This window comes from Abramis brama (genome assembly GCF_963993115.1).
Source record: "Abramis brama genome assembly, chromosome: 22".
Lineage (NCBI taxonomy): Eukaryota > Metazoa > Chordata > Actinopteri > Cypriniformes > Leuciscidae > Abramis > Abramis brama.
In genome coordinates, this window is record NC_139984.1 from 9,776,143 (window position 1) to 9,793,722 (window position 17,580).

Here is a 17,580-nt window from a genome sequence, read left to right on the forward strand (position 1 = left end):
TCCACTGTGAGAGACATAATCTAAAAAAAAAAAATCCAGAAATCACAATGTATGATTTTTTAACTATTTATTTGTATGATACAGCTGCAAATAAGTATTTGAACACCTGAGAAAATCAATGTTAATATTTGGTACAGTAGCCTTTGTTTGCAATTACAGAGGTCAAACGTTTCCTGTAGTTTTTCAGCAGGTTTGCACACACTGCAGGAGGGATTTTGGACCACTCCTGCACACAGATCTTCTCTAGATCAGTCAGGTTTCTGGGCTGTTGCTGAGAAACACGGAGTTTGAGCTCCCTCCAAAGATTCTCTATTGGGTTTAGGTCTGGAGACTGGCTAGGCCACGCCAGAACCTTGATATGCTTCTTACAGAGCCACTCCTTGGTTATCCTGGCTGTGTGCTTCGGGTCATTGTCATGTTGGAAGACCCAGCCTCGACTCATCTTCAATGCTCTAACTGAGGGAAGGAGGTTGTTCCCCAAAATCTCGCAATACATGGCCCCAGTCATCCTCTCCTTAATACAGTGCAGTCGCCCTGTCCCATGTGCAGAAAAACACCCCCAAAGCATGATGCTACCACCCCCATGCTTCACAGTAGGGATGGTGTTCTTGGGATGGTACTCATCATTCTTCTTCCTCCAAACACGTTTAGTGGAATTATGACCAAAAAGTTCTATTTTGGTCTCATCTGACCACATGACTTTCTCCCATGACTCCTCTGGATCATCCAAATGGTCATTGGCAAACTTAAGACGGGCCTTGACATGTGCTGGTTTAAGCAGGGGAACCTTCCGTGCCATGCATGATTTCAAACCATGACGTCTTAGTGTATTACCAACAGTAACCTTGGAAACGGTGGTCCCAGCTCTTTTCAGGTCATTGACCAGCTCCTCCCGTGTAGTTCTGGGCTGATTTCTCACCTTTCTTAGGATCATTGAGACCCCACGAGGTGAGATCTTGCATGGAGCCCCAGTCCGAGGGAGATTGACAGTCATGTTTAGCTTCTTCCATTTTCTAATGATTGCTCCAACAGTGGACCTTTTTTCACCAAGCTGCTTGGCAATTTCCCCGTAGCCCTTTCCAGCCTTGTGGAGGTGTACAATTTTGTCTCTAGTGTCTTTGGACAGCTCTTTGGTCTTGGCCATGTTAGTAGTTGGATTCTTACTGATTGTATGGGGTGGACAGGTGTCTTTATGCAGCTAACGACCTCAAACAGGTGCATCTAATTTAGGATAATAAATGGAGTGGAGGTGGACATTTTAAAGGCAGACTAACAGGTCTTTGAGGGTCAGAATTCTAGCTGATAGACAGGTGTTCAAATACTTATTTGCAGCTGTATCATACAAATAAATAGTTAAAAAATCATATATTGTGATTTCTTTTTTTTTTCTTTTTAGATTATGTCTCTCACAGTGGACATGCACCTACGATGACAATTTCAGCCCCCTCCATGATTTCCAAGTGGGAGAACTTGCAAAATAGCAGGGTGTTCAAATACTTATTTTCCTCACTGTATATATATATATATATATATATATATATATATATAATTGTAAGAGAGTACATTATTACTAATTCTACCCGTTATTCTTAGTTGACACATCAAAACCACAAATCAGCAAAGATCAGTGGTTTGAGCCCTTCTACACTGGGGAGAAAATCCAGCTTGGTTGTAATATGCCTGGTGATGGATGGAAGTATGACTGGTATAAAGACTCAAAACCCTTGATCACAGATCCATCGTATATTATCCACTCAGCATCTCCCTCTCACACTGGTCTCTATCATTGTAAAGCAAAGAGAGGAGACTTCTCAGTGGATAGTGAGACTCTACAAGTGCAAGTTGAAGGTGAGTCCATAATGTACCTCTTTAAAGTAATTTCTATTGTGGAATATAACTGATGAAATTCAGACCAATACCTTAACAGAAATGACATGGAATCAAGAGAGTTAAATAAGTATTTTAGACTAAACAATTGTATAACCAAGAAACTGGGCATCTGGCTACAAGTATAATTTTCATTCACTTTTCCACGTCAATTGTTCATTACTGTTGTTGTTTTTTATTTTTTCCTGTGCAGAGCCGCCTCGACCAAAACTGTCAATAGAGTCTGAATGGAAAACATTTTACCCAAATGAAAAAGTGATTCTGAAGTGTTCAATCAATTCTAATGAATGGGGCTACGAATGGTTTAAAGATGGACATCAGCTTTCAGGTGATGGGGACTTTTCCTTTTCAGGAAACACACTCTCAATCCGCTCAGCAAAAGCGAGTCATTCAGGACAGTATACCTGCAGAGGAAAACATCATGCGAGGACGTTAGTGACTACAAGAACAAGAGGAGCTTTGCAACTTCACATTTATGGTAAAACTACTTAAGATATTCTATGATTAATAGATATTAATGAAATTGACAGGCACCCACAAGAGTTCAATGAAGAAGTTTTATTTTATGCTGATTTTCATTTGCATTGGCTTGTATCAGTGTTCATGTCAGTATATGCAGTTTCCTGTCTACTCTTCTTGACAGTGGCCAGACACTATTAGCAGTTTGAGTCAGTTCATTTTGTCTTGGATTATACATAATAGCAAGCATTTGCAACTCAAAGCATTTATTGCTTGAAGATAGTTCATTATTACTAATTCTACCCCTGTGATTCTTAGATAACACACCAAAATCAGACATCAGGAAAGATCAGTGGTTTGAGCCCTTCTACACTGGGGAGAAAATCCAGCTTGGTTGTAATATGCCTGGTGATGGATGGAAGTATGACTGGTATAAAGACTCAAAACCCTTGATCACAGATCCATCGTATATTATCCACTCAGCATCTCCCTCTAACACTGGTCTCTATCATTGTAAAGCAAAGAGAGGAGACTTCTCAGTGGATAGTGAGACTCTACAAGTGCAAGTTGAAAGTGAGTCCATAATTTACCTCTTTAAAGTAATTTCTATTGTGGAATATAACTGATGAAATTCAGACCAATACCTTAACAGAAATGACATGGAATCAAGAGAGTTAAATAAGTATTTTAGACTAAACAATTTTATAACCAAGAAACTGGGCATCTGGCTACAAGTATAATTTTCATTCACTTTTCCACATCAATTGTTCATTACTGTTGTTGTTTTTTATTTTTTCCTGTGCAGAGCCGCCTCGACCAAAACTGTCAATAGAGTCTGAATGGAAAACATTTTACCCAAATGAAAAAGTGATTCTGAAGTGTTCAATCAATTCTAATGAATGGGGCTACGAATGGTTTAAAGATGGACATCAGCTTTCAGGTGATGGGGACTTTTCCTTTTCAGGAAACACACTCTCAATCCGCTCAGCAAAAGCGAGTCATTCAGGACAGTATACCTGCAGAGGAAAACATCATGCAAGGACGTTAGTGACTACAAGAACAACAGGAGCTTTGCGACTTCATATTTATGGTAAAACTTCTTAAGATATTCTATGATTAATAGATATTAATGAAATTGACAGGCACCCACAAGAGTTCAATGAAGAAGTTTTATTTTATGCTGATTTTCATTTGCATTGGCTTGTATCAGTGTTCATGTCAGCATATGCAGTTTCCTGTCTACTCTTCTTGACAGTGGCCAGACACTATTAGCAGTTTGAGTCAGTTTGTTTAGTCTTGGATTATACATAATAGCAAGCATTTGCAACTCAAAGCATTTATTGCTTGAAGATAGTTCATTATTACTAATTCTACCCCTGTGATTCTTAGATAACACACCAAAATCAGACATCAGGAAAGATCAGTGGTTTGAGCCCTTCTACACTGGGGAGAAAATCCAGCTTGGTTGTAATATGCCTGGTGATGGATGGAAGTATGACTGGTATAAAGACTCAAAACCCTTGATCACAGATCCATCGTATATTATCCACTCAGCATCTCTCTCTAACACTGGTGTCTATCACTGCACAGCAAAGAGAGGAGACTTCTCAGTGGATAGTGAGACTCTACAAGTGCGAGTTGAAGGTGAGTCCATAATGTACCTCTTTATAGTCATTTCTATTGTGGAATATTATTCTCATTGTTCATTCATTGAGTTTACAATGCCTCAGTAAAGTTCCAAGAAAATTAATGAACTGATTCAATTCAGACCTTTAACTTGAACACAATGTAAGTCGCTTTGGAAGCATCTGCCAAATATGTAAAAGAAATGACATGGAATCAAGAGAGTTAAATAAGTATTTTAGATGAAACAATTTTATAACCAAGAAACTGAGCTTCTGGCTATAAATATAATTCTCATTCACTTTTCTACGTCAATTGTTCATTACTGTTGTTGTTTTTTATTTTTTCCTGTGCAGACCCGCCTCAACCAGAACTGTCAATAGAGTCTGAATGGAAAACATTTTACCCAAATGAAAAAATGATTCTGAAGTGTTCAATCAATTCTAATGAATGGGGCTACGAATGGTTTAAAGATGGACATCAGCTTTCAGGTGATGGGGACTTTTCCTTTTCAGGAAACACACTCTCAATCCGCTCAGCAAAAGCGAGTCATTCAGGACAGTATACCTGCAGAGGAAAACATCTGAAGAGAACGCCAGTGACTACAGGACAAACAGAAGCTTTGCAACTTAACATTCATGGTAAAACTATGATATTCTATGATTAATAGATATGAATGAAATTAACAGACACTTAAAAAAAGAGTACAGTGAAGAAGCCAGACATTATTAGCAGCATAATACAGTTAATTTAGTCTCAGATCATAGAGAATTACAAGCACATGCAACTCAAGGCTGCTATCGTTTGAAGAGAGTCTATTATTTTTAATTATACCCCTGTGATTCTTAGATAACACACCAAAACCACACATCAGGAAAGATCAGTGGTTTGAGCCCTTCTACACTGGGGAGAAAATCCAGCTTGGTTGTAATATGCCTGGTGATGGTTGGAAGTATGACTGGTATAAAGACTCAAAACCCATGATCACGGATCCATCGTATATTATCCACTCAGCATCTCCCTCTAACACTGGTGTCTATCACTGCACAGCAAAGAGAGGAGACTTCCCAGTGGATAGTGAGACTCTACAAGTGCGAGTTGAAGGTGAGTCCATAATGTACCTCTTTATAGTCATTTCTATTGTGGAATATTCTTCCCATTGTTCGTTCATTGAGTTCACAATGCCTCAGTAAAGTTTCCAGGAAATGAATGAACTGATTAAATTCAGACCTATAACTTGAACACAATGTAAGTCGCTTCAGAAACATCTGCCAAATATGTTAAAGAAATGACATGGAATCAAGAGAGTTAAGTATTTTAGACTAAACAATTTTATAACCAAGAAACTGGGCTTCTGGCTATAAATATAATTCTCATTCACTTTTCCACATCAATTGTTCATTACTATTGTTGTTTTTTATTTTTTCCTGTGCAGAGCCGCCTCAACCAGAACTGTCAATAGAGTCTGAATGGAAAACATTTTACCCAAATGAAAAAGTGATTCTGAAGTGTTCAATCAATTCAAATGAATGGGGCTACGAATGGTTTAAAGATGGAGCTCAGCTTTCAGGTGATGGGGACTTTTCCTTTTCAGGAAACATACTCTCAATCCGCTCAGCAAAAGCGAGTCATTCAGGACAGTATACCTGCAGAGGAAAACATCGTGCGAGAACACCAGTGACTACAGGAAAAACAGAAGCTTTGAAACTTCATATTTATGGCAAGTGAATCTACTTCTGAAAGATTTGAAAGTCAGAAATGAAAAAAAAAAAGACAAAACAATTCAAATAGTGACAGCCATGTGTCTTAAAGAGGTCAATGAGGATTTTGCTTTCCATAGAAAAGGTTTAGCTGCTTTACTGTTGCCACTGACATTTGTATTATAAAAAGGTTAGTATCAGCGTTTACAGCTTCCTGACTATGTGCAAAAGGATTTTCACTGAAAAATGTTGTTAATTTTGTGTGAGGATTATAAAGAATTACAAGCACATGCAATTCAAGGCAGTAATTGTTTGAAAGTGGTCCATTATTTCTATTTTTTTTTTTTGTACTTTTGTTGCTCCTAGTTGACACACCAAAACCACACATCAGAAAAGATCAGTGGTTTGATTTCTTTTACACTGAGGAGAAAGTCCAGCTTGGTTGTGACATGCCTGGTGATGGTTGGAAGTATGACTGGTATAAAGACTCAAAACCCTTGATCACAGATCCAACCTTCACTATCAACTCAGCATCTCTCTCTAACACTGGTGTCTATCACTGCAAAGCAAAGAGAGGAGACTTCACAGTGGATAGTGAGACTCTACAAGTGCAAGTTCAAGGTGAGTCTCTAGTGCCCAGTGTTGGTAAGGTTTGGTAAGGTACTTTGTATATGTTATAGGTTACAGATTACATGTTACCCTATTTAAAATGTAATAAGTTGTGTAACTATTCAACTATTGTGTAACTTTATTAAAGTAATGTAACTGATTACATTTGATTACTTTTCTAAATTTATAACGAATGTTTTCAACTGTTAATCATATTACAACATTTAAACCAGGCAGGGTTAACCTTACAGTAGTACTCAACACTGATTCATACTTAGAAGTCTGGCTGGTAAAGACGTCTTTATCTAGCTAGCAGACTAGACATAACTAATTTGTTATGAATGGAGATTATAATTATTAAATAAACCACTGGACATGCACCTAGCACAGGGATGGGCAACTTCGGTCCTGGAGGGCCACTGTCCTACAGAGTTTAGCTCCAACCCTGAAAAAATCACCTGCCTGTAATTTTCTAGTAATCCTGAGGACCTTGATTAGCTTGTTCAGGTGTGTTTGATTAGGGTTGAAGCTAAACTCTGTAGGACAGTGGCCCTCCAGGACCGAAGTTGCCCATCCCTGACCTAGCAGAACAGCTAAAATTCATCTTGAATACACATTAGTAGCATGGTGTGGCAGGCGAGAGTAGGCAATGCCTTTACTACTTTTTTATTGACTGCTTACAGTTAACTTTAGGCCTGCAGATGCTTCCTCAGGTTCGACATTGAAACCTTCGATGTCAATAGCATTTTAATAGTTGGCCAACATATTTTGCACTGAGCTGTTATATTTGTGCCCCTTTCTGATTTAGAAAATTATTTTTAAATTTCCATCACTGGGATGCATTTTTGTCACTTGCCATGGTGGCAACTCTTAGACAGATTGTAACCTAAATATTTCAGCAGCAATGTGGACTGATGTAATTGGCTGATGGGGTGCACTGCAAATTCAACAACCAATCAAAATCATCAGAATAGCATAGCTTTAATAAGCAGCCTTTAAATGGCAGGAGACATAGTGCACATAAGTAACTGTAATTTAATTTTTTAAAAATCACAGTAACTGTAACTGATTACAGTTACATTTATTTTGTAATTAAATTATATAATCTAGATACATAAAGTGTAGTTTACTGTATGATATGTTTTGAACAACAAGTATTGATTTCACCGGTAAGTGGATTTTAAATAGTTCCTAAAACTAGTAAAAGTAAAAGCACTGATGCCTATTGATTAGGAATAATTAGAAGACTCAGTATGAAATACATTTTATAACAAATTATTTATAAAATAATATTTTGTTTTGTTCTAAGCTCGTCCACCTGCAGTTCTGAGTCTGGAGACTGAATTGAGCGACATCATGTCTGGGAATATCCTGACCCTCAGATGTAACGTCTCAGACGGCAGACAGTGGAGCTACGCCTGGTTCGAGAACGAACAGAGGCTCAATGGATCATCAGATGTGTTCAAAGTGACAGCAACTGAAGAAACTATTAAAAGTGAATTCAAGTGCAAGGGAATAAGGACAGAGAGACCACTGTACTCTGCTCTGAGTGAGGGATTCATGGCCAATAATATTAGTGAGTAATGCAAATATTTATTATTAAACTTATTGCATACAATGTATAGATGTGAATGATTTGTGGATTAAAACAATGTCAAGTTATCTTCAAGATTTTCAAGATCATCTCAGGTTACTTGACTGTAACCCTGTTCCCTGAAAAAGTGGGAACGAGATGCTACACTTTTTGTTGTGACTAGATGTGAAATATGTCTGCAACACATCAGTGAAATTGACTTAGAACTGGGGGTGTCTGGACCCCTCATGGTTGTGTAGTGTGAACTCACAAGCTCGCGAAAAGGTCTCAGACATTTCGCTGGAAACTGCTGCCCCCCGAAACACCAGAGGAGGCGGGGATTGTACAGAGGTTTCGTGGGGGTGCCGGGAAGAGGCTGTAATGAATGAGAAGAGGAAGCAAGATGCAAGTAAAAGGCTCTTTATTGTATATATATTATAAGGAAGGTCAAAGTCCAGAACAGACAGGCTAGCGGCGCAGGGACCCCGATGGCCAGATGAACCCGGTGAGTGGAAGTGCAGCAGTGCGGTGAGATGAATCCAGTGATGAGAACAATCCAGAATAAATCCACAGGAACACGAACAGGAACAAGGAAGGCACAGGACTCGAGACGCAGACTGGAACACTACCGGGACACCACAAACAACGATCTGACAAAGGAGATGAGAAAGTGGTGAGCATATATAGGGTGATGAGATGAGCTGCAGCTGGTGACGGGAGTGATGAGCTTGATTGCTGATGAGTGCTAATGAGCCGGCACGCCCACACAATCAGTACACACACACAACAACAGAACATGAGACAAGAAAGAGACAAAGGATTTATATGTCACCGGTGCAGGCCGGGGCGGACTCAGATGACCAGCCGCCCCTGACTCCAGACACCACCGTGAGGAGCCGACACCACAGGCACGCAACAGATAGACAAAGGAGGAGGCAAGTAATTGAGTTCAAAAGTAACAATCTTTATTGAATAATAATCAACTTGAGGAAATAATGCGCAACTCCTGTCTTCTCGGGCTATTGGACCGGAGTAGCCGCTGGAACGATTCTCCACTGTCTTCGAGACACAATGGAGCGATAGTGGCTAGAAGGCTTACTCCACGGCGTTGCTGCACATTTCACAGCGTTGCTGCACATCTGCAGGACTCAGACGGTAGGTGGCAGGTAAGGTTTCTTCTCTTAACAGCAGATTCTCTTATCAGGACGTGAGAGGGGAATTGTAACTTTAAAACTCACTTCACAGCGTTGCTGCACATCTGCAGGACTCAGACAGTAGGTAGCAGACAAGGTTTCTTCTCGTATCAGCAGATTCTCTTAACAGGACGTGAGAGGGAAATTGTGACTTTAAAACTCACTTCACAGCGTTGCTGCACATCTGCAGGACTCAGACGGTAGGTAACAGGTAAGGTTTCTTCTCTTAACAGCAGATTCTCTTAACAGGACGTGAGAGGGAAATTGTGACTTTAAAACTCACTTCACAGCGTTGCTGCACATCTGCAGGACTCAGACGGTAGGTAACAGGTAAGGTTTCTTCTCTTAACAGCAGATTCTCTTAACAGGACGTGAGAGGGAAATTGTGACTTTAAAACTCACTTCACAGCGTTGCTGCACATCTGCAGGACTCAGACGGTAGGTAACAGGTAAGGTTTCTTCTCTTAACAGCAGATTCTCTTAACAGGACGTGAGAGGGAAATTGTGACTTTAAAACTCACTTCACAGCGTTGCTGCATTCTTCAGGATTCTTCCCTCAGCATCAAACACTTTCATCAAACATTAGCGAGAGACTCAATAGGCAGCTTTACCAGCGATGTTGTACATCTTCAGAGCTCCATCAGTAAGTATAACGGTTCAGACTTTTCCACAGCCATACGGTTCTTCACGAGACTTGTAACTTCAGAGAGAGAGAGGATTAACAGGAGCCTTCAATGAGGGATTACTTCACGACAATACTCAGTGGAAGAGAGGATAATACAAAGCATTACTTCAACAGTTCAGTTGTATCGTTCTGGAATTTGGATGGGGACAAGTAGATCATTTCACAAGAATGAAAGCAGGCGTTGGGAGACTCTTCTCAGCATAGCACACAGCACTCGTGTTCACTACAAATCCACAGCATTAATTTCAGCGTGCATCAAGTAAGGCAAACAACTGCAAATCACTCACACAATAGGGCTGATCAGAAGCCTCGCTTCATCCATGCATTTCAATGGGAATATTCAACCCTCCATTCTCTCCAGCGCATCTGAAACAGATGTCCTCCTCAATAGTAAATTTCACATTCACAGTCTTTTCTTCAAGCTTTACATTTGATTCAACGATGTAATTAATTCACTTATCTTTCTCTTTTCCTCTTCCAGCGCAGATCCAAGCAGCAGTTCAATCCAGTAATATTCCACAAGCAGCTCTAAACGACAGACTCCAATGGCAGTTCTTCACTTACACGAATTTCCAGGATTACAGTGTCCCATGTAAGCACTCAAACAGGAGATCTTCTACCCCAAGACACAACGACAGAGACCCAGCCAAAACAACTAATCAACTGAACACCGATGGACTTTTACCAGCTCCAACTTCGACCTCAACTCGACTCTGAATGGCTCTTTTATCCTCCTCTTGTAAAGCGGAAAGCCTGTGCAAACACCGCTCCTCTCTCTCTCACACCTGCCGTGCATCAGCGGTAATTAGGTTGGACAATATCTCCGCTACGCCCGGAACCGGAGTGAGGCGTTACACCAAAACAATCCCCTCGGGGAACATGGAAAGAAAGAAAGGTTCCGCTTTTCCCAGCATTTTGTCACCCGTGACATCCCCCCTTGCCAATCGGTTCTAGTCCCTAGAACCGGTCTTCCCTAATGCCATTCGCCATATCTCTCAGGTGGCCGTCCTCGGTTGTCCCGCTGGGGTCGTCGGGGTGGCGTGGGTGGAGCTACTCGGACCTCCGCTTCGGGGTTCCCTGGGACTATTGCCCACCCTACCATAGGCATATTGGGGGCCGGCGGCGCACTCTGTGTTTCAGCCGCTGGCTGTGGATAGTTCGGACATGGACGGAGCAAATTTCGATGAAGTACTCGTATGGGTCCCGGTTTTCCCTCAGGCCGTACCGAGTAAACTGGAGCATCAGGCCCCTGTCGATGTTCCACCACATAAGGTGTCGATTCCCAACGATCACAGAGTTTTCCTTTCCCTGGACGTCGGTTGTCCCTTACCAGTACTCGCTCTCCAGGCAGTAAAGGGGCTTTTCGGGCAGTTCGATCATACAGTCGCTTGTTCTTAGCTGCTGCAGCACTCAGCTGGTCTGAAACTCGCTTGTAGGCATTTAATAGTTGCTGGTGGTGTCGATTTACCCAGTCCGTGGTGTTGTACTCTCCTTCGGTGGCCTCGGTGCCCAGGAGCAAGTCTACAGGTAGACGTAGATGACGCCCAAACATGAGGTAAGAAGGGGCATACCCGGTGATGCTGTGCACGCTATTGTTATAAGCTTGTAGTAACGTAGGGAGGCTCTCGGCCCATTGACACTGCTGCTCATTCTCCAACGTTCCCAATAGCCCCAACAGGGTCTGATTGAATCTCTCGCATCCCCCGTTGCCTTGGGGGTGATACGAAGTCGTGTGTGTCTTTCGACAACCATAGAGCTGGCTCAGCTCCTGTATGACTCGGGACTCAAAATTTGGGCCTTGGTCCGAATGGAGGGTCTCTGGACAGCCGAACGGCTGTATTACTGTTCTCCAAAGGGCATTGGCTGTAGTCACTGCCGTCTGGTCTACAGTGGGGACGGCCCAGGCGTACTTGGTAAACAGATCAGTCATTACCAGGATATTTTGATATCGATCTGCGGGTCGCCCTAGGGTCAGGAAGTCAATCCCTATGATGTGCAGAGGCGCCTTCGGCCGAAAGGGAACTAGTGGGGCTCGAGGTTCCTTCCGGCGTTTAAACAGCGTGCACCGCGGACAACTCTGAACGAACTCTTCAACTTTCTTCTCCATCTTTGACCAGTAGAAATACCTCCTCAGCAATGACAAAGTCTTTTCTTGGCCCTGATGGCCAGCATGGGTGTGATAGGAAGTCAACAGCTCTTGGACTTGGCCCTCTGGGACTACCACTTGATACCTGGTTTCCTGGGTCCTTAGATCTCGCAGTGAACGACAGATCACCCCTTCTCTAATCCGCAATCTCTTCCACTGCTTCAAGAGCCGTTGTACTCCCACTGTCTGAGCCTGCCTTTCCTCGGCTCGCAGCCTGAATCCTCGCCTAAGATGCGAGGCGACCTGACACAAGTCGTCGTCTCCCTGCTGTAATCTTCTCCACCGTCCGGGGTCCCATCCCCAACTGGGCGGAACATCCCCCTGGGTCCCGGGAGCTTCCACGACCGCCACCAACAATTCATCCTCTTGACCAGAGGTATCGAGGTGCGTTTGACCGTTTCCCTGAATGACTGGGAGTCTGGACAATGCATCAGCATTCGCGTTTTCTCTGCCAGGTCGATACTTAAGCCGATAGTCATAATTAGCAAGCTGAGCTACCCAACGCTGCTCCACTGCTCCCAACTTGGCAGTCTGCAAATGGACTAGAGGGTTGTTATCTGTGATCACAGTCACCTTAGCTCCCCACAGGTAATCTTTGAATTTCTCGGCCATGGCCCATTTCATGGCTAACAACTCTATCTTAAAGGAACTGTAGTTTGCTGCATTCCGCTCTGCAGGGTGTAAGCTTCGACTGGCATAAGCAATTACCTTCTCCACTCCTTGTTGCTCTTGGGCTAGTACCGCCCCCAATCCTGCATTGCTGGCATCAGTATACAGGAGAAACGGCTGAGTGAAGTCCGCATAGGCCAGGATAGGGGCCCTCAAAAGTTCCTGCTTCAGATTTTGAAAAGCTGTTTCACATGCTGAGTCCCATTGCACCGCCGATGAGCCTTTGCCACGAGAACGTCCAGTACCAGCAATAAGCTGGTTCAATGGCTTAGCAAGCCCAGAGAATCCTTTAATAAATCGACGATAATATCCTACGAAGCCTAGGAAGGACCGCACTTGTCTCACCGTTCGTGGGGGCTCCCAACCTTGGACTGCTGCAACTTTCTCTGGATCAGGGGATATACCGGCAGCGCTGACTCGATGTCCCAGGAACTGTACCTCTTTGCAAAACAACTGGCATTTATCTGGTCTCAACTTTAGCCCATATCTCTCCATGGCCCGGAAGACATTCTCCAAGTGATGCAGGTGAGTTTGAAAGTCAGGGGAAAAAACGATTACATCGTCCAAATAGACCAGCGTGGATTCAACTAGTTGCCCTCCCAGGCATCGCTGCATAAGTCGCTGGAAGGTCGCGGGGGCGTTGCACAACCCGAACGGCATCCGGTCCCACTCGAATAGCCCGAACGGTGTGGTGAAGGCGGTTTTCTCTCTATCGCGGTCATCCATCTGTACTTGCCAGTATCCGCTAGCCAGATCCAAAGTTGAATACCATGCTGCTTGAGTCAAACTCGTGAGTGAATCTTCGATCCGCGGCAACGGGAATGCCTGAAACAGACATCTTGTTGCTCTTGGACATGGACAGGGCGGACAGATGAAACTCGAACCAGACGTTGATGTCGACGAAGGAGTACTGGATAGGGATGGGCGTTTCGCACCTTCACTGAAACTCGCCCTCGTCGTATGACCGCTAGCCCATGGGCTACTTCGATGGGTTGACAATCTTCGTGGGGCTCTACCAGGACACAGTTGCCTGACTCACGGGGTCCAGCAGGTACTCGGACCCAGAGAACAGCCTCACTCCGGGCTGGAACAGACAAAGCGTACCGGCAGGTGACTCGACCGATATCTTCCCGCTCTTGCACCTGACTTGCTGCATGGACTCTTCGGCAATCGGCCAGGATCTGATCCCAGTCCTGCCTTGCTGTTAACGGGGACGTTCGGGCCGGTCGGCCTCTAAACAGCTCTTCCCAGCAATCCAGAATGACGTTCATCCCTAGCAATGCTCGATGGAGACCCAAGCAGTGGTCTCGAACAATGACAACACCCTTCTGGTGGACAGGAACCCCTCGAACCAGAAAGTCTACCACGATGTACCCAGTATAAGGAATATCCAATCCATTCGCTCCACGTAATGTGAGTCTTGAAGTTTCCGTCCTGTGGAGCCGATGATCCGCGAATAACTCCAGAGCCAAACTCTCTGAGAACAATGTAACCTGAGAACCTGTGTCGACCAGACAATTAATATTCATTCCATTAACTTGAACTTCCACGGTGGGACAACGCCCAACCCAGTCATCTCTCATCACCGGGACGGAACAAGGGTCTCTTGAGGGGGTCCCGGCCACTTGACCCACAGTGACCGGTGGGACTAAAAACCCCCTTGTGAACTTCGACGACGATCACACTGGCGACTGATGTGTCCCGGCTTTCCACAATTGATACAGATGGGTCGACCCTGATGATCCCACTGAAACCAGGGGCTGGTCGGACGCGAAGGGCGGCGTGCAGGTCCTTGCCCCTCCTCTGAATATGATCTTCCTCGCACCATCGGTTCACCCTCGACTCGACCTCGATGAAGCTCACCCAAAAGACTCCGAGACAACTCCGCCATCTGTCCCTTAACATCCTCCAGTAATTCTGTCCTCAATTTCTGCTTCCACTCATTTGACTCAACAGGCGCGGGTACCCTGGCGCTGCTGGCCGCCACACGAACTGGTGTCCGAGTCATCTCTCCCTGATCTAACTCCAACGCCAAGGCCTCTTGTCGAAGAGCCTCAAAAGACATAGTGGGGTCTCGTCGAAGCTGGAGCCATATGCCCTGGCGCACCGGTCCTTCACGCAGCCCCAAAACAAACTGGTCTCTCAATAGGCCATCTCCTTCTCCCAGTCCATGATCTTGTCGACCTTTCAGCCGGCCAAACTGCTCTCGCAGTTTCAGGGAGTATGCTCGTAGAGTCTGCTGAGGCCCCTGCTGACAATTAAAGAACTGGGCACGAAGGATGGCTACCGGGGTAGAATCTCCATATACTCCAGACAAGAAATCAAAGATATTCTTCACAGTGGCCCGCGTGGCTTCTGATGCAGCAAGAACTTCCCTTTTGGCTTCTCCTTCTAACGATCCTAGTACAAACTGTACCTTTTGCGATGCGCTCAATCCTTGTAATCCAGCCAGATATTCTGTCTGCGCTTTCCAGTCCTGAAAACTCAGCTCCGATCCTGGTCCTCCATAGCGTTGTGCCCAAGGGGCTCCCATCATGATGGGCATTACTTGCGAGCGAACTGGTGGAACCTCTTCGTCCACCATCGCGTACCTGTGGCCGCAACAACTCACGGTGGCAACCCTGCCGACTTACGCCAATTTGTGTCACCGGTGCAGGCCGGGGCGGACTCGGATGACCAGCCGCCCCTGACTCCAGACACCACCGTGAGGAGCCGACACCACAGGCACGCAACAGATAGACAAAGGAGGAGGCAAGTAATTGAGTTCAAAAGTAACAATCTTTATTGAATAATAATCAACTTGAGGAAAGAATGCGCAACTCCTGTCTTCTCGGGCTATTGGACCGGAGTAGCCGCTGGAACGATTCTCCACTGTCTTCGAGACACAATGGAGCGATAGTGGCTAGGAAGGCTTACTCCACGGCGTTGCTGCACATTTCACAGCGTTGCTGCACATCTGCAGGACTCAGACGGTAGGTGGCAGGTAAGGTTTCTTCTCTTAACAGCAGATTCTCTTATCAGGACGTGAGAGGGGAATTGTAACTTTAAAACTCACTTCACAGCGTTGTTGCACATCTGCAGGATTCAGACGGTAGGTGGCAGGTAAGGCTTCTTCTCTTAACAGCAGATTCTCTTATCAGGACGTGAGAGGGAAATTGTGACTTTAAAACTCACTTCACAGCATTGCTGCACATCTGCAGGACTCAGACGGTAGGTAACAGGTAAGGTTTCTTCTCTTAACAGCAGATTCTCTTAGGACGTGAGAGGGAAATTGTGACTTTAAAACTCACTTCACAGCGTTGCTGCACATCTGCAGGACTCAGACGGTAGGTAACAGGTAAGGTTTCTTCTCTTAACAGCAGATTCTCTTAACAGGACGTGAGAGGGAAATTGTGACTTTAAAACTCACTTCACAGCGTTGCTGCACATCTGCAGGACTCAGACGGTAGGTAACAGGTAAGGTTTCTTCTCTTAACAGCAGATTCTCTTAACAGGACGTGAGAGGGAAATTGTGACTTTAAAACTCACTTCACAGCGTTGCTGCACATCTGCAGGACTCAGACGGTAGGTAACAGGTAAGGTTTCTTCTCTTAACAGCAGATTCTCTTAACAGGACGTGAGAGGGAAATTGTGACTTTAAAACTCACTTCACAGCGTTGCTGCATTCTTCAGGATTCTTCCCTCAGCATCAAACACTTTCATCAAACATAAGCGAGAGACTCAATAGGCAGCTTTACCAGCGATGTTGTACATCTTCAGAGCTCCATCAGTAAGTATAACGGTTCAGACTTTTCCACAGCCATACGGTTCTTCACGAGACTTGTAACTTCAGAGAGAGAGAGGATTAACAGGAGCCTTCAATGAGGGATTACTTCACGACAATACTCAGTGGAAGAGAGGATAATACAAAGCATTACTTCAACAGTTCAGTTGTATCGTTCTGGAATTTGGATGGGGACAAGTAGATCATTTCACAAGAATGAAAGCAGGCGTTGGGAGACTCTTCTCAGCATAGCACACAGCACTCGTGTTCACTACAAATCCACAGCATTAATTTCAGCGTGCATCAAGTAAGGCAAACAACTGCAAATCACTCACACAATAGGGCTGATCAGAAGCCTCGCTTCATCCATGCATTTCAATGGGAATATTCAACCCTCCATTCTCTCCAGCGCATCTGAAACAGATGTCCTCCTCAATAGTAAATTTCACATTCACAGTCTTTTCTTCAAGCTTTACATTTGATTCAACGATGTAATTAATTCACTTATCTTTCTCTTTTCCTCTTCCAGCGCAGATCCAAGCAGCAGTTCAATCCAGTAATATTCCACAAGCAGCTCTAAACGACAGACTCCAATGGCAGTTCTTCACTTACACGAATTTCCAGGATTACAGTGTCCCATGTAAGCACTCAAACAGGAGATCTTCTACCCCAAGACACAACGACAGAGACCCAGCCAAAACAACTAATCAACTGAACACCGATGGACTTTTACCAGCTCCAACTTCGACCTCAACTCGACTCTGAATGGCTCTTTTATCCTCCTCTTGTAAAGCGGAAAGCCTGTGCAAACACCGCTCCTCTCTCTCTCACACCTGCCGTGCATCAGCGGTAATTAGGTTGGACAATATCTCCGCTACGCCCGGAACCGGAGTGAGGCGTTACACCAAAACAATCCCCTCGGGGAACATGGAAAGAAAGAAAGGTTCCGCTTTTCCCAGCATTTTGTCACCCGTGACATATATACCGTGAAAGAGGCGGGCTGATTTATTTTTCATGCGCCCCGTCCCGAGGGGGGCCACCCCCACAGAGCTGGGCGCAAGACCATCAGGACTTCCTCTTTTTGGAGATGATAGTCCTGAGGTCTTATGGAGCTTAAAATATGACAATATGATTTGAATTTGAATTGTGTAAATTTGAATTATTTACAAGTGAAATCTAACAAAACTGAATTTTAGGTGGTAGTTTAAATAGTTCTGAATTTAATTTTTTTAAACGAATATTGAACATTTGAAATTTAACAAATTGAAATGTT

At 44.2% G+C, this 17,580-nt stretch overlaps 2 protein-coding genes across 9 annotated transcripts in view; one reads left to right on the forward strand and one right to left on the reverse strand.

The window, feature by feature from the left end:
* The window catches only part of LOC311073778 (hemicentin-1), an 86,070-nt gene that overhangs the window by 10,405 nt on the left and 58,085 nt on the right, over positions 1-17,580 (forward strand). For 3 of the 7 annotated variants that reach the window (XM_084099732.1, XM_084099730.1, XM_084099728.1), the window contains exons 3-10: positions 1,594-1,848; positions 2,081-2,365; positions 2,665-2,919; positions 3,152-3,436; positions 3,736-3,990; positions 4,326-4,610; positions 4,819-5,073; positions 5,405-5,689. In XM_084099732.1, the coding sequence (XP_083955858.1) occupies positions 1,594-1,848; positions 2,081-2,365; positions 2,665-2,919; positions 3,152-3,436; positions 3,736-3,990; positions 4,326-4,610; positions 4,819-5,073; positions 5,405-5,689 (2,160 nt within the window). The remainder of the gene's footprint in view (positions 1-1,593; positions 1,849-2,080; positions 2,366-2,664; positions 2,920-3,151; positions 3,437-3,735; positions 3,991-4,325; positions 4,611-4,818; positions 5,074-5,404; positions 5,690-17,580) is intronic. The other 4 variants (XM_084099729.1, XM_084099731.1, XM_084099733.1 and 1 more) reach the window with 2 other exon arrangements.
* LOC311073779 (uncharacterized protein) lies at positions 13,375-17,281 on the reverse strand. Of its 2 annotated transcripts, none has more exons than XM_084099736.1 (2): positions 16,462-17,281; positions 13,375-16,370 (listed from the first exon to the last, which is right to left on the reverse strand). In XM_084099736.1, exon 2 carries the CDS (start codon positions 15,126-15,128, stop codon positions 14,193-14,195), a length of 936 nt encoding a protein of 311 aa, XP_083955862.1. In that variant the 5' UTR covers positions 15,129-16,370; positions 16,462-17,281; the 3' UTR covers positions 13,375-14,192. The 2 variants fall into 2 exon arrangements, with proteins under 2 accessions (XP_083955862.1, XP_083955861.1); XM_084099735.1 differs by having other exon boundaries at positions 13,375-15,500; positions 15,600-17,281.

What these genes read in the sequence shown, in the direction of transcription:
- LOC311073779 (XM_084099736.1), bottom strand. Translation starts at nt 15,128, where the DNA reads ATGGTGGACGAAGAGGTTCCACCAGTTCGCTCGCAAGTAATGCCCATC.